This window comes from Aotus nancymaae, unplaced genomic scaffold (genome assembly GCF_030222135.1).
Source record: "Aotus nancymaae isolate 86718 unplaced genomic scaffold, 86718_ANA_hifiasm-v0.15.2.pri h1tg000076l, whole genome shotgun sequence".
Lineage (NCBI taxonomy): Eukaryota > Metazoa > Chordata > Mammalia > Primates > Aotidae > Aotus > Aotus nancymaae.
The window spans coordinates 11,670,276-11,685,031 of NW_026988491.1; the positions used below are offsets into that span (position 1 = coordinate 11,670,276).

The 14,756-nt window shown below is 56.6% G+C and overlaps 1 protein-coding gene across 1 annotated transcript; it reads right to left on the reverse strand.

The window, feature by feature from the left end:
• Positions 1 to 6,591: 6,591 nt before the first annotated feature.
• On the reverse strand, positions 6,592 to 12,772 carry SSTR3 (somatostatin receptor 3). Its single transcript, XM_012476348.2, has 2 exons — positions 12,254 to 12,772; positions 6,592 to 8,345 (listed from the first exon to the last, which is right to left on the reverse strand). The coding sequence occupies exon 2, from the start codon at positions 8,309 to 8,311 to the stop codon at positions 7,055 to 7,057; it is 1,257 nt and encodes a 418-aa protein (XP_012331771.1). The 5' UTR covers positions 8,312 to 8,345; positions 12,254 to 12,772; the 3' UTR covers positions 6,592 to 7,054.
• Between the last annotated feature and the right edge of the window lie 1,984 nt (positions 12,773 to 14,756).

The window sequence follows — 14,756 nt, forward strand, 5'->3', positions numbered from 1 at the left end:
GACAGAGGACGTGGGCTCCAGGAGAGTGTGAGCCAGAACCTGAGGTGTCTGGGACCCCAGGGGGATGCTGAGTGTGGCCCGGGCACATTTTTTCAGCCGGAAAATGTGACAAGCCTTCTTTCAGAGAAAGCGAAGGCTTGTCACCGTCCGCACACACGTGTGCACTGTTGTGCCCCCATCATTCACCCCTCGGGGCGGGCATGCTGCTATGAAGCTTGCTGGAGGGCGGCTGGCTGCTGGGATTCTGGGGAGGAACCAAGGTCCCCGTGGAGCCTGGGCTGCCCTCTGCCTGTTGGGTCTTCCTGTAGGGTGTTTTCTCTCCCCGCCCCGCAGCATCACTCCTGTCCATTCATCCCCCATTTTCATAGTTTTCTTTTTAAACTATGGTCCCTGGACTAGGACCTGGGAAAACAGTGTTTTGGGTCCGGCTCCCGGTGCTGTAGCCTTAGGCAAGCCACATGACCATCCCGGCCCCACTGTCTTCAGAGGTAAAATTCGTATCAGAGATGTCTTCGGGAACTGGAAGGTCTATGCCTTCCCTGTGGACACACTCTGGTTCTCTCTTTTCACTCATCTGAACTACAATCCCTTCTGGAACACTTTCAGCCCCACCGCAGATGGATTCCTGCTCCTGCTGGAGCTCTCCTCGTGTCGATGTAACACACAGCACCCATGGTGTGCTGGGTGCTGTCCTATGCTGTTGCAAACATTAACTCATTTAAACTTCCTAGCAATAGGACAGTTACCCTCATGCTCATCTCTGAGAGGAGGAAATTCAAGCACAGAGAGGCTAATTAATTGGCTCAAAATCAAAGAGCTAGAGAAGATGAGCTGAGATTCAAGCCCAGGCACTTGCAGAGTTCGTGTGCTTAAGAATTGCTCTCTGGGTCTCCTCCCTCCCCCCACTTAAGTCTCTGGGAAGAAGTGAAGAGGACTGATTCTCTTTTCTCCCTTCCTTCCTTTTTTTTCTTTCTTTCTTCTTTCTCTGTTTCTCTCTCTTTCCTTTTTCTTGCTGGCTTTATGCAAAGGGCTGGTGTAAGGTTTGTTGTTGGGTTTTTGCCGAGTTTAAAAGGAAGAAACTGAGGCCAACACAAGAAGATCCAATATGAAGGAATTTATTCAGGCTCCGGGGCAAGGTTCTGCGGTCCAACAGGAGGGGCAAGAGAAGTCGCATGGACTCCTCTCAGACGTGGGGTTTTATAGGGAGTGAAGGAGCTCGATTGGTTGTGGGAGAGCAGGACTACTATTGGGTAAGGTTACAAGCCTTTGTTTGCATACAGGACTTGACTGCTATTGGTTAGAATTACTTGGCTGCTATTGGCTAGAAAGACTCGGCTGCTATTGGCTAGAATCACAAGACCCCGCTTGCATACTGGGTTCTTTAAGGGAAGGCCAGACTGTGCGAGAAAGGGAGAAGGGAACATGCCCGAGCTTTCAGACAAAAGGAGGGCGGTGTGCATCCGAGCTCCTGGTGAGGCAACCAGCCTTACAGCTGGTATTCTGATTGTTCTTTTTTCAGGTTTAATCCTTTAATAAAGTTTTCAAGTAAAAAGTGAAAAAGAAGAAGAAAAAGAATTGCCCTCTTATCACCATCACTTCCTTGGTTCCTGGAAGACAGATAGGCCTTGTACTGGACTTCTCTGCCCTCAGCTTTTTGCAGTTGGCAATGTTATAAGTAAAATTTCAATGCCACAAAAGAAATAGCACTGGAAGATGAATCATCCCAGAAAGGCAGTTCACTTCTATAGAAGGCTGCAGTGCATGGATGGAGCAATCATGGTCGCTACTCACTTAGACAATGGAGGAGGAGGTACTTACTGCTGACAGGGGTTGACCCTACTGCTGTCATCCCCTATTGGCTAGGGTTAGACCGCACAAGCTAGACTAATACCGATTGGCTATTTTAGAAAGAGCGGGGGTCCGGGCTGAGTGGCAGGTGGATGTTTTGGCAGGGAGGATGGTTACAGGTCTGTCAGAGCAGGTAGCCAGAGGTGATCAGGTGACCGGGATGAGTCAGGACAGGGGTGGGGGGGGTGGGGGGAGAGCAGATGTGAACTACTGATTAGAACCGGTGGAGAAGGTTGTTTACTGGAATTCTAAGGAAGTTAAACTTTAAAATAGATAATTAAAGTATAAGAGAGCTGATCAGGACATACTGATTCTTTGAAGAGAAACTTAGTGTTCACTATAACAGCAACCACCCAATAAATTCTTGTTGGAGAGTTTGAAGGAATGAATGGGTTAACCCAACTGGTCCTCTGGGAGCCCCAGGAGAGAAGGGGCCATGATCTCCATTTTGCAATTGGGAATTAGGAGTTTGCTAGGCCTGCCTTAACAGAGCACCACGCACTGGGTGACTTTAACAACAGTAACTGATTGTCTCACAGTTCTGGGGGCAGAAGTCCAGGTTCGGCCACCGCAGGTTAGTTCCTTGTGAGGGCTGCAAGGGAAGGAAGGGCTGCTCCCAGCTTCTGCTGCACTGGCAATCTTTGGCGTTCCTTGGCTTGCAGGTGCCTTGTTCTTTACCTTCATGTTCATGTGGTGTCTCCTTGGGTGCCTGTCTGTATCTGAATCTCCACCTTTTTTTTTTTTTTTTTTTTTTGAAATGGAGTCTTGCTCTATTTCCCAGACTGGAGTGCAGGGGCATGATCTCCGCCTCCCAGGTTTAGGTGATTCCCCTGCCTCAGCCTCCCAAGCAGCTAGGGATTACAAGCACACGCCACCATACCCGGCAAATTTTTGTATTTTTAGTAGAGTCAGGGTTTCACCATGTTGGCCAAGCTGGTCTCGAGCTCCTGACCTCAGGTGATCCACCAGCCTCGGCCTCCCGAAGTGCTGGGATGACAGGCGTGAGCAGCCACGCCTGGCCTCCCCCTTTCTTAGGGACACCAATTGTATGGCATTAGGGAGCATCCTCAGTATGACCTCTTCACCACCTACACCTACGATGACCCCATTTCCAAATAAGGCCACATTCTGAGGCTCTGGAGGTAAAGATTTCAACATAGGAATTTCACGGGGGATACAATTCAGCCTTAACAGGAATGGATGCTCTAGGAAGCCCTGTGTGACGCAGCCTCTGTCCTGAAAAAGGGGACTCTTTACCACCTTTGTTCCTTTCACTCACTGCCTTCTTCCAGCTCAAGGCTTAGCACATGCAGATACCTCTGCCTGGAACACTTAGGCTGAAACTTCCACTCTAGATGCAGCTCCCATCAGCCTCCAGCCCTCCTTAGGCTCTTCCAGAGCACGCTGCATGTCTCCCTCCGCCCTGAACCCGTGAAATTGGGCTACACTTCCTTGTGTTGGTTGCCTGTGAGTGCTAAGAGTGCAGGACCCGTGTCTGTTTGCCTGCGCTGGACCCCAGCCGCCTGCCAGGGCTTTGCATACAGCTGGTGCTCAGAAAAGCCTTTGTTAGCTAAGCGAACTACATCCCGAGGTGAATAAATGGCCCAATGCCACACAGTAGGTTTGCTATGGGAGGCCTAGGGTCCAGGCCTGCTGCCTTTGGCCCCACGACCTTTTTTTTTTTTTTTTTTTTTTGGTGAGATGGAGTCTTGCTCTGTCAGCAGGCTGGAGTGCAGTGGTACGATCTTGGCTCACTGCAACCTCTGCCTCCCGGACTCAGGTGATCCTCCCACCTCAGCCTCCCAAGTTGCTGGAACCACAGGCACACACCACCACACCGGCTAATTTTTTGTTTCTTTGGTAGAGATGGGGGTTTCACCCAGGCTGATCTCGAACTCCTGGGTTGAAGCGATCCACCCACCTCGGCCTCCCAAAGTGCTGGGATGATGGGCATGAGCCGCCATGCCCGGCCTGTCTCCGTGCTTTCTTCTGTGTTCATCCTGTGAAGTCCAGGCTGTCAGCTCCTGTGAGCCAGTGGCTTCCACCTGCCCCACCCCTTCTAGGTAAAGAGGATCCCAAAGATCTGGGGGTGTGGTCTTTCCTGCCCCAGGCCCTGCGGGTTCCCAGCTCCCCTCTGATAATACCGATGCTGACTCAGGAAGTCCAGGTCCAGAGCCTGGTGGCCCAGGGCTGTTGCCTGGCAACCACCTCTGAGAGACAAGTTCAAGGTAAAGGCTTAGGTCTGAGCAACCTCAATGGCTGGAGGAGGAGGACAGGAGTGGGCAAGGTGGGTTATCATCACCCCTTCCTCCCTGCTCCAGCTCACAGCTACAGAGCCTCCCCTTACCCTACAGCCCCAAAGGCTCCCCTCACCCACAGATTCTAGCCCCAAACCCCCATACAAGCTCCTTCAGCACTCCCGTCCCCTATCACTCATTTATTCAGCGCCACCATGTAGTTTCACAGGAGGTTAGAGGCACAGCGTGAACAGGCCCCCCTGGAGTTGTGACATGCAGCAGCTCCCTTTGTTCATTCATTCCAGATAGTCCTAAGAAAGGCCACAACAGCACTGCCAGGCCCTGGGAGCACAAGGCTGTCAGACACAAATGTGTGGGGGACAAGGACACGCACACACAGGCTGCATGTGAGCAGGCACTGGCGGGGACACCCAGTGTGGTGGGGAAGCAAGGGCTGCCAGGGGCAGAGGAGGGACCCTGCCCAGGAGCCATTCTCACGCAATGCTGGGGCCCCAGCAGTTCCTCCACTCCCACCAATTCCACACAGGCCGTGTGTCACACCGCAATGCACATTCACTCATGGACGCAGCTAAGATGTCCCAACCACCTGCTATGCTCCCTGCACTGGACTCACACACACCTTGACACACAATATCACACCAGCAAAGGCAGCCACACACAGCAAACCCCACACACACCCAGACCCACATGTTGTTGGTTGCTGGTGCCTGGCCCACCTCCCCTAGCCATTAGTAGGCTGTCCCGGACACACCCCTGCCCCACGGACCAGGCCAGACTGTCCATCACAGTGCCCTACCTTCTCTCTGGCTGGCAGTGTGGGCACATGACCTGTACCCGGCCAATCATGGCACCCTATCACTGTGTCTTTGTGATTGGCCCAAGGGACCATCATGTGACCTAGTTGGAGCCAATCCACTTTCTTCCCTGAGATCTGATATTTGGATGATAGGGAGAAAGGACATCTACTGCTTTTAGATGGAGGTCTATAACGATGTGGGCTCAGGGCCATCAAGGGTATCTTCCATGTCCCCTGAACGACCTGGACTCTGAGAGGTCACACCTGAAGAGACCAGGGTGTACAGAGCCCATGCACACCTATACGTTCACACCCATCTGGTGGCATATCTGGTGGAGAAATTGGCCCAGGCCACAGCTGTTATCAGATGTCACCATCTTTATTGACAAGAGCTAGAGACAGAAGCAGCAAAGAGTTTCCTGAGCAGCCTCCCAGCACCCTTCCAGGACATTGCTCTCCTGTCCTGGCATCAGGAAGGCAGGGCCATCCAGAGAAGTCCAGAAGGCCAGGGTGTCCCTCCTCCCTCAGACCCTCAGCTCTTCCTTAAGGAACCCCAGACCAAGCCCCAGGGCTGGGCCTCCAGCCTCCATTTCCACACAAGATGTGGTTTTGTGAACTTCCTTCCCCTCTGAGGGTCCCACACTCTCCCCACACTCTGCCTCCCTGACCCTTGGCCTTTGACCCCCCAACTGCCCATTTCTCACAGTCTACAGTGTCCTCACCCCAAAGGACAGACACAGGCCACTTGATGAAGGAGAGGGGGTGTAGGGCTAGCCTGGGGGTGAGGAGGACACCCCCACTTTATAATCTGATACACCCCACCCCACCCCACCCATTGCAGGGAGCCTGGAAGTTACCTCACATGACTCATTTTCTCCTCAGATCCCAGGAGGCAGCCAAGCTGGGATTCATCTTCATTTGCTGATGGGGAAATTGAGGCCTGGAAGGCCAAAGCCAGCCAAGGCCCCTGAGGTGTGCTGAAGATCCAAGTCTCCAAAAGTCTGGTTCCTGTGCTTTCCCTGAGGACCCCTGCCCTCTGCAGGAGGTGGGGAAGCAGAGGGATTTCCCGGGGGTCACACCCTCCCAGGGCCAGCCTCGCCACAGCTTGAGGGTTCAGCTCTGGGAGGGAGTCTAGGCCCAGCCTTGGGCAGTGGCTGCTCCCCATGGTCCCACTGCACGGTCCCACTTCAGCCTCTTCTTGTCTTCCCTGGGCCTCCCAACCTGTAGTCCCCAGGATTCTAGAGCATGGGGAGGCCTGCTCCCCACCCCCCAGGAGCACCCCAGGCCTCCCAATGTCCCTGGTAGCCAGCTCCACCCTAGGGCTTCTCTTAAAGCCTGAGTCCTTATTAGCAGCACTCTCAGGCCCCTCGGGGACTATTCTTGTCTATACTCTGTGCATTTGCCATTCCACCCTGGCCCTTCCACTCTGGCCGTGTCCTTTCCTCAGTACTGGTTGGGGCCATTATCAGCAACTCAGGTTCACAGATGCTACCATTGTGCTCAGCCCAGAGAGGCCAAAGATGTCTCCAGGAAACAGATCTGTGCTCCTCCTTCCCCCTCCTCATCCTCCCCCTTCCCCCCCATCCTCCCCCTTCCCCCCCATCCTCCCCCTTCCCCTCCTCATCCTCCCCCTTCCCCCTCCTCATCCTTCCCCTTCCCCCTTGTGTTCCTCTTCCTCTTCTCCCCTCCTCTTCCTTCTCCCCACAGTGCTCCTCAGACACTCTGCCAGTCCTCATGGGTTGGGTCCCTCCCTCAGTCTCCAGGAAGGAGCCTTGGTTCATCCCTCTGAGGGCCAAGATTCAGGCTGATCCCCCAAGACACTCCATCCCTGCGGGGGAGGCCAGTCTGCACCCACCTCTTCATCTGGGTCCCGCTCAGCAAGATCAGCCCAGCAGCAGTGCCCTGCAGACCTCCCATCTGACATAGCTCATCCAGGCTGATGACTCCTATCCCTGAGTCACAGAGCAGAAAACCAGGCCCAGAGAGTGGAAGAAACCTACCCAACGTCACACAGAAAGTCCTGGCAGCAAGAGCATCAAAGCCCAGGCCCCTCAACATCCCATCGTGGGCCTCTGGCACCTTGAGAAGTATGCCCCAAGCACACCCACAGCTTCTGCCCCTTCCTCGGGCCACCCTGGCTCTCCCCAGGCCCCTACAGATAGCTGGTGTGCCGTGTGCTGGATTTCTCCCCAGTGGAGGGCTCTTGGGGAAGGAACTGCTGCTCCTTGCTGGCCGCTCTGCTGGGCGGCCGCTCCTGCCCGCTAGTGCGAGGCTGCGTGATCTGGCTGACCCGGCCGTTCATCTCTTTCCCCTTCCCCCGCTCCCTGCTCCCCTCCCCATCCTCCTCCTCCTCATCTTCCTCCTCAGTCTTCTCCGGGGGGCCGGCAGTGGGCTCCTGGCTGCACACGCGGCGGGAGGGTCGCAGCAGGACCCTGCGGAAGCCCTGCTTGAAGCGGTAGGAGAGGAAGCCGTAAAGGATGGGGTTGGCACAACTGTTGGCATAGGGCAGCGCCACCACCAGGAAGTAGAGCCCGAAGAAGGCAGGCTCCTCGGGCAGCGGGCACACCACGTTGACGATGTTGAGCACGTAGAAGGGCATCCAGCAGAGCACAAAGAGCGCCACCACGGCCACCACCATGCGCGTGACTCTGCGCTCGGAGCGTCGCCGCCGCTGGCACGAGGGTGCCCACACCCGGCGCCCGGCGGAGCGCACCTTCACCACGATGAGCAGGTAGCAGAGGCAGATGACCAGCAGCGGCCCGAAGAAGCCCAGCGCGGCCGTGTAGATGATGAAGCCGGCTCGCCAGGCCGCCGCCGGCTCGGGCCACTGCATGTGGCAGGTGCTCATACCGCGGGGCACTCCCGAGAAGACCACCACGGGCAGCACTACCACGGCCGAGGCCACCCACACGGCCGCGCTGACCATGCGGGCCACCGGAGCCGTGCGCCAGCGAGCCGAGCGCGTGGGATGCACCACGGCCAGGTAGCGATCCACGCTCATGACGGTCAGGCAGAAGATGCTGGTGAACTGGTTGATGCCATCCACCGCCATGACCAGGCGGCACATGAGGGAGCCGAAGGGCCAGTAGGACAGGGCGTTCTGGGCGGCCAGGAAGGGCAGTCCCAGCATGAAGAGCTCGTCGGCCAGTGCCAGGTTGAGGATGTAGACGTTGGTGACCGAGGGGCTGGCCGTGTGTCGCAGGACCACATAGATGACCAGCGAGTTTCCCAGCAGGCCCACCACGCACACCACCAGGTAGACCAGCGGGATGAGAACGCCGCTGACAGCCAACCCCGCCGAGCTTGGACCTGCTGACACGTTGCCCAGGGTGGCATCTGGGGGCCAGGCTGAGGAGGCATTCTCAGGTTCTGAGGTCGTAGACACTGGTGATGGATGAAGCGTGTCCATGGCCGAGGGGGGTGGTCAGCAGTCAGCTATTTGCCTGGGCGAAGGAAAAACAGCTCAATCATGGCAGAGGATGGCCTTCTCTCTGCTGCCCCTCCCATCATGCTGCATGCCCATCCTCCCATCATCTGAGAGATTTCACCATCTCATTCACCCTGCACAGCCACACAAGGCCGATTGGGGGTATCCCCTTTCCTCCAATGAGGAAACCGAGGCTCAGGGAGGCTCCATCATGCAGTGAGGGTGTGCTGTGCGGCATGAAGTCACACCGTTTCGTCAACCAGTACCAGCCCTGTCTACAGGTGAGGCCCCCGCTGGCAGAGCCCTGAGAAGTAGGTTGCATTGCCACCAACGGGTCTCACCCTCGCATCTGAAAAACACTGCTTCAAATCACAGGACCTTCACCTGGAACCCTGCTCCCTAGATGAACCTCAGAGGATCCATGAATGCCCTAAACTCCAGGTGAAGGTTCATGGCAGAGCTGTTATCAGAGTCTTCAGGTTCCAAATGCTGTTAAGAACCACAGGCTCAGGCGTCCCCTCCCCTGGGAGTCAGAGCCCTCAGGCACCTCCTCGGCCTGGGCCATCCCACTGTGCCCCTCCCAAAGACCCTGCCCAGGAAGGTTGGCTGCAAACCTGGGTTTGCTGAGGTCCCTTCTCCCCAGAGGCCCGGCTGGGGTTGGAGAACTTTACGATTCTCTTGGTAGGTGCTATCCAAGAGTAGCCCCTCCCACTGGCTGGTGGGGCCGGCCGCCCAGAGAAGGGACCAGTTTCAGAAAGGACTGCACTCCACGGGCTTTCTTAGTGCATTTCTCATCCCACGCCTGCGTATAAGAAGTGGGGCTCCTCGGGGCTCCCCTGCGAGACTCTGATCCCCTCCCATGTGGAACCTCCAGCCAGCTTCGGACCCTCCCCACTGCCTCCCGGCGTCACTCGTCCACAGGCACAAGCTCTGCCTCAGTGTCAGGCATCAAATGAACCAGAGAAGCCTGGAGTGGACCAATTCCAATGCCAGGGGGGATGGCAGGACCCGCCGCGGAAAGCCACGCTCAGGAGGAGGCCCAGGCAGAGCCAGGCTGGAAGCAGGAGCCTCCTCTGTGGCCTGGACCATGCACTGCAGCCCTTCTTCCTAATGATCCCCCAATCCCCTGGCTCCTGGCTGTCCTCAGATTCTCCCTGCAGAAAACCCTGAAAGGAAGAGAAATCTGTCAGAGGAGAAGCCCTTCCTCTAATCTCCCTGACACTCGTTCCTCCCTCCAGTGGGAGCTGCGGTCTGCACTGCCCTATACGGACGTCACTGTTGAGGTGCAAAGCTCTTGGGAAGGGAAGGCACCCCAAATGCAAACACCTCTGAGCACGCCTGGCTACCCCTGCCCCAACGACCTGGGGCTGCAAAGGGCATCGAACCAGAGAAGGTTCATTTGATGAATGGACTTAGAGTGCCAGGCTGGGCAAAGCCAGGGGTAGCAAGGAACCCCTAGGCCACGGAGTCTCCAAATGCATCCCAAGCTGGCTGGGCTCAGAGCATCTCCTCCCTGTTCCTGGAGCTGGAAGAAGAGGATTCTGAGCCTGGGTCATCCCCCAACCTATCCTCAACCCATCCTTCTCCTCAACCCCTCATCAGCTCTTCTGAGCCTGGGACAGCAGCACTAAGGGAGGGGTACCTGGACAGTGGGCTAGAGGATCCCAACGGGGCTGCCAGCTGCTCATCACTGAGGCCTGACTGTGCCAGGTGCCAGGCTAAGCTCGTGAACTGCAGCATCCTAGGGTGTCCTATGAGGGAGGCACCACTGTCACTCCCAATGCACAGATGGGGAGCAAACGTGAGGTCACATGTTCTATTCACAGCTAGGAAGGGGCAAATCTGGAAAGACCTGCAGTGACCACACCTCACCTCTATGCCCATTCCACAGCCTGGCAAACCAAAGCCAGGCCTGGGAAGGCACCCGCCTGAGTGCCCACCTGGTATCCAGCTTTCCCAGTTGCCCCCAGGGCTTTGAACTATGAGGATCATGGACTCAAAGCCTCATGGACCTTAGAGGGCTAAAAATAGAATTTTGAATCTTAGAACAGTCAGAGAATCTTAGAGCCATCGGATTTTATACCCAGTGTCCTTGAATCAGAGAATGTTAGGATTTCGGAATGTTAGAATGAGTCCTTCTTAGACCTGGAATTGTGGAGCCTGGGACCTTAGAGTCCTGCCTCCTTGGTTGGGGGACCCGCGTCACCACTGGCCACCTTGCCACCCTGTACCACGCACAGATCTTTATAGCATCCCTGCTGGTCGGCCAATCGCAAGCCAGGGCTAGATATGGGAGGAGAGCACCAGGCTCCAGAGAGAAGCGAGGAGCTGGGCAAGCCCAATTTCCAGGCTTTAGGGACAGATGCTCCTGAAGTAGCCCGCTGAGGGTAAGCTCTGAGGTTGCCCCCCCACCACGCCTGCCCAGCACACGTCTGTGCACCCACAAGAGCATGCGCTAACACACACATCATCCTGGCAGGAACATGGCATGCCTAGCCAGACCCACCTTTATACCAGGGAATGCAATCGCCCCTCCCAGAACCCCTGCCCACCCCTCACCCCTGGAAAACCCTGCCTCTACCCTCATCTCAACCCCTTCCCAGTCAAAGTTTGACCGGCCCAGGCAGCAGAGGCAGGGAAATTACAGTTTTCCACACGCGTAAGCCAGACCTGCAATTGAGGGGCCGTCTTTTCTTTAAAGAGCTGGAATCCTGTGCCTGATCTAGTTCATCCTTGGGAAGGAGGGACTTTTCCTCCCTGTCTGGTTTATCTTTGGCACAAGCTTGCCTGAAAGCTGGGGGCGGACTCCTCGGAGGACTGTTCAGGAGGAGATGGCACAGAGAGGGTGAGTGACTGCCTAAGCCCCACAGCCCTTACAGCTCAGGGAGGCCAGGCACCCTGATTATTATCCATTGGCCCATCTCCTACCCGCTAGAACACTGGCTCTTGAATGCAGGGGCCCTGAATGATGTATTTCTTAACTCCAGAACCTAGGACATGACCCAGAACATCCGTAAATGTGAACAGTCAAGCAGTGCAGCAAGGAGAGAGCTCCAAAGTGGGACATTGTCCCCAGGGGGAAGCCTCAGACCCACATCACCGGATCCTCAAGATCCTCAAGAAGCCCAAGAGGAAGAGTTTTTAGAGAGGGAGAAGTTAAGGCTCAGAGAGGTTCAGCAAGTTGCCCAGGGTCACCCAGCTGGAGAGTGGGAATTCGAACCACTTCTGTCTCATTCTAAACCATCAGTACCTCCTGGCCACACTGGCTCCTCTGAAGGCCTCAGGCTGAGAAGAATCAAAGGCTGTGACAGTCCTGAATAGTGCAGGGTGATGGCCCCTGGCTCTCTACATCCTCGGGCCTTCCCCCGCAAAGAGACGTGGCTTATGCTTGTCAATGCCGACTGATGCATGCGCACCCCAGACCTGGGGCCTGATCCCAGGAACACACCCCACAGGCCCGGGCTGGGGGCTTGGGCTTCACCGCACAGAGACAGTGCCACATTTCTGCGTGGCCTTGGACAAGTCACTTCTCCCCCGGGGACTTCAGTTTCCTCGTATGGAAGACAAGCGGACCCACCTCCCAGGGTCGTTGCAAAGATTACATGGAGGCGTGCCCAGCCCAGGGCCAGGCATGGAGGGGAGCTCAGGAGAGCTGCCACGTGAGCTGGGGAAGCCAACATGATGCATATGGCTTCCTCCAGCCCCGACAGCCTGCGATTCTGTGATTCTGAGATCCTAGAATCATGGCACAAGATTCTGAGACTAATGCCCCCGCCCCTGCAGCCCACCAGGCCTCCCTTCTGCCTTCCTGGGACTCCCCACCCTCTGCATCCCCAGTCCCAGCCTCCCAAGTTCATCCTGAGCAGAGAATGGGCTTCCGGGACCCCACCCTTTGGGTCATAATCCGGGCCCCAGCCTCCTTACCTGCCCATGGGGTGAGGGCTCCCCTCCTTGTCGCCAGGCTGGTTATCATTCTGCTGTCCCCTGTCCCTGCCCAGTCCCCAGGTGTTCCAGGGCACTCCTAACTGGGGTCCCCACACAGCACCCACTTCTAGTCTGCCTGCGGGCTCGGGTCCCCTCCCAGGCCCTCGGCCACAGCTGTCCACAGAGCCTCTCCCATCTGGTCTCCGGCCCTGACTTCCCAACCAGCGCCTGGTACGTCACCCCCCATCTCCAGGACACATCCTGGGGGGGCAGGGGCACGGATGGGGGGAGAAGCTTCCCAGGGTGAAGAAGAGAAGGGGGAACAAGGTACGCAGAAGCCAATAGAAATAGAGGGGAAAGGGGGTCGGGAGGAGGTGGAGAGAGAGAGAGGGAGGGAGAGGAGAGGGAGAGAGGAGACGGTGAGTGGGAGGAGAGGCAGAATGGGGGGAGTGATGAGAGAAGCGTGACAGGAGACGAGGAGGAAAGAGGAGAGGAGACACTGGCGAGAGGGAGAGATGCAGAGAGAGGCAGGATAGAGAGGAGGAGGGAGGAAGGAGAACGAGGGGGTGGCCAGGAGAGTGACAGAGAGGAACTGTGCCACAGATGGTGACATGGAGCCCTCGAAGGAGGGAGCCAGCGGGGAGGGGCTGAGGGCCGGAGAGCAGGTGTGGGGGGTGGGGGGCCCGGAGAGGGAGCAGGAGGGGGCAGACCCTGTTACCGGGGAGATTTCAGCCACCCACGCTGCCGGCCTTGGCTCCTGCAGGGAGTTGGAAAAAAGAATGTTCTCAGTGCTCAGGGGAGCTGAGGCTGCCAGCCAGTGGCCAGAGCAGCTCCCCGAGGCCACTGCGGCACAGGTCCCCTGGGGCGACAGCTGTGTCCCCAGGCAAGGCTGGGTGTGGGGCCGGCCAGCCCGGGAGTCCACCGTCCAGTCCTGCAGTCCGGGCTCACCGGCGGCAGCACCGGCCACCAGGGAGACCCGATGGGGGTCATTAGTCCTGGGATTGGTTAAATCTGGAGAGCCCCGGGCAGGGTGAGGAGTGGAAGGACAGGGTAGAGAATCAGTATTTTAGGCTTTAAGGGCAAAATCATTGTGCAGCGAGAAAACAGATTTTCACTGTTTTGTGATTGACAAAACTCAAGATAGAACGATAATAATTGAGGCCAGTGTTTTGTAATGCAGGTCCACTAATGAGAAGAATAGAGTTCTTTTTAGGGGCATCACATTAGCTTAATTAGAGTTTAGAGTTAGTGTTTTCCATCATCAAATTGATTGCAAATGGTCATCTGTAAAAACCATTATCTTGTAAGCCGTAGGAAAACAGGCGGTGGGTGGGATGTGCCCCGTGGGCCATATTTACTGATCTCTGGTCTGAGAGACCCTGCCCTGCGGCCCGGAGCACAGGCCCAGCTGCCTTGGGACGCCATGCCCCAGCCTGTGCTGATTCCTGCCTCAGCACAGGAGTGGTAAGGAAAGGAACAGTCAGAGATGGGAAGGAAAAAGGACACACGTCTTGGCTGAGCACCTACTATGTATGTGCCAGGCACCACTGAAGCTCCTTTCCATACTGGGCCATTCCCTGGGACACCCTTTGTCACTAGATACCTGGGGCTGCAGAGAACTGGAAGTTGAATTGGTCCAGATGTGCCACTGTGCATGCAGCAGCACACAGTAGGGCACACCCAGAGCCGGCCTGGCCTCTGAAAGCTGCTCCTCCATTTGCCATCTGCCCAGGGCAATCCCTCGCTCCAGGTCTCAGCCTCCCATTGTCCTTGTTCATACAAGTTCATGAGGTGTGGGTGGGCTCCTGGGAGCTTGTCCTCAGGGTCGAGAGTGGGTTTTCCATGGCACTGACCCCCTCCCCTCCTCACGGCTTCTCACTGCCCTCAGAATAAAGCTCTCCCCCTGCAGCCTACCTGGCATGCCTCCTGCAGTCCCGCCAACTGCACGGGCCTCCTCCCCTGCTGATTTCCCTCCCTGCTCTCTGCTCCAGGTACGCCCCCGCCTCTTGTATTCATTCACTTGTTCCTGCAGGTTGGGGTACAGGGGCTGAAGACTGGACAGGGGAGTTGGAGCCCCGGCTCTGCCCCCACCATGCAGTGACCTTGAACGTCAGTTTCTCCTGCAGTAGATTGTACGCACCTGACTGCCCGGCCCCAGGGTTCTTGTGAAGGTTGGAGGAGTAAATGCTTATCAGGTGACCCGGCCACACATCTCCCCAGCACCCAGCCTTACTGCTCCTCCCCGGAGCCTGCCTGCCGCTCTCCATCCAGGCCAGGCCAGGCCACTGAAGGAGTTCAGCACACATCACTCCAGAATCTGCCACTTTGCCATATCGATTTCTTTGGACTAAAGGTACTCCAGAAACAGCAGGTGCGGTGCAGGAAGGGTGCTCTGACCTCTCCTTTTCTTCCGGAAAGCAGGAGATACAATCCCCCTGGGAAAGACGCCCTCCCTATGCCCAGAGGAAGAAAGGCATTCTTATTACCAGATAAGGAGAGCCGA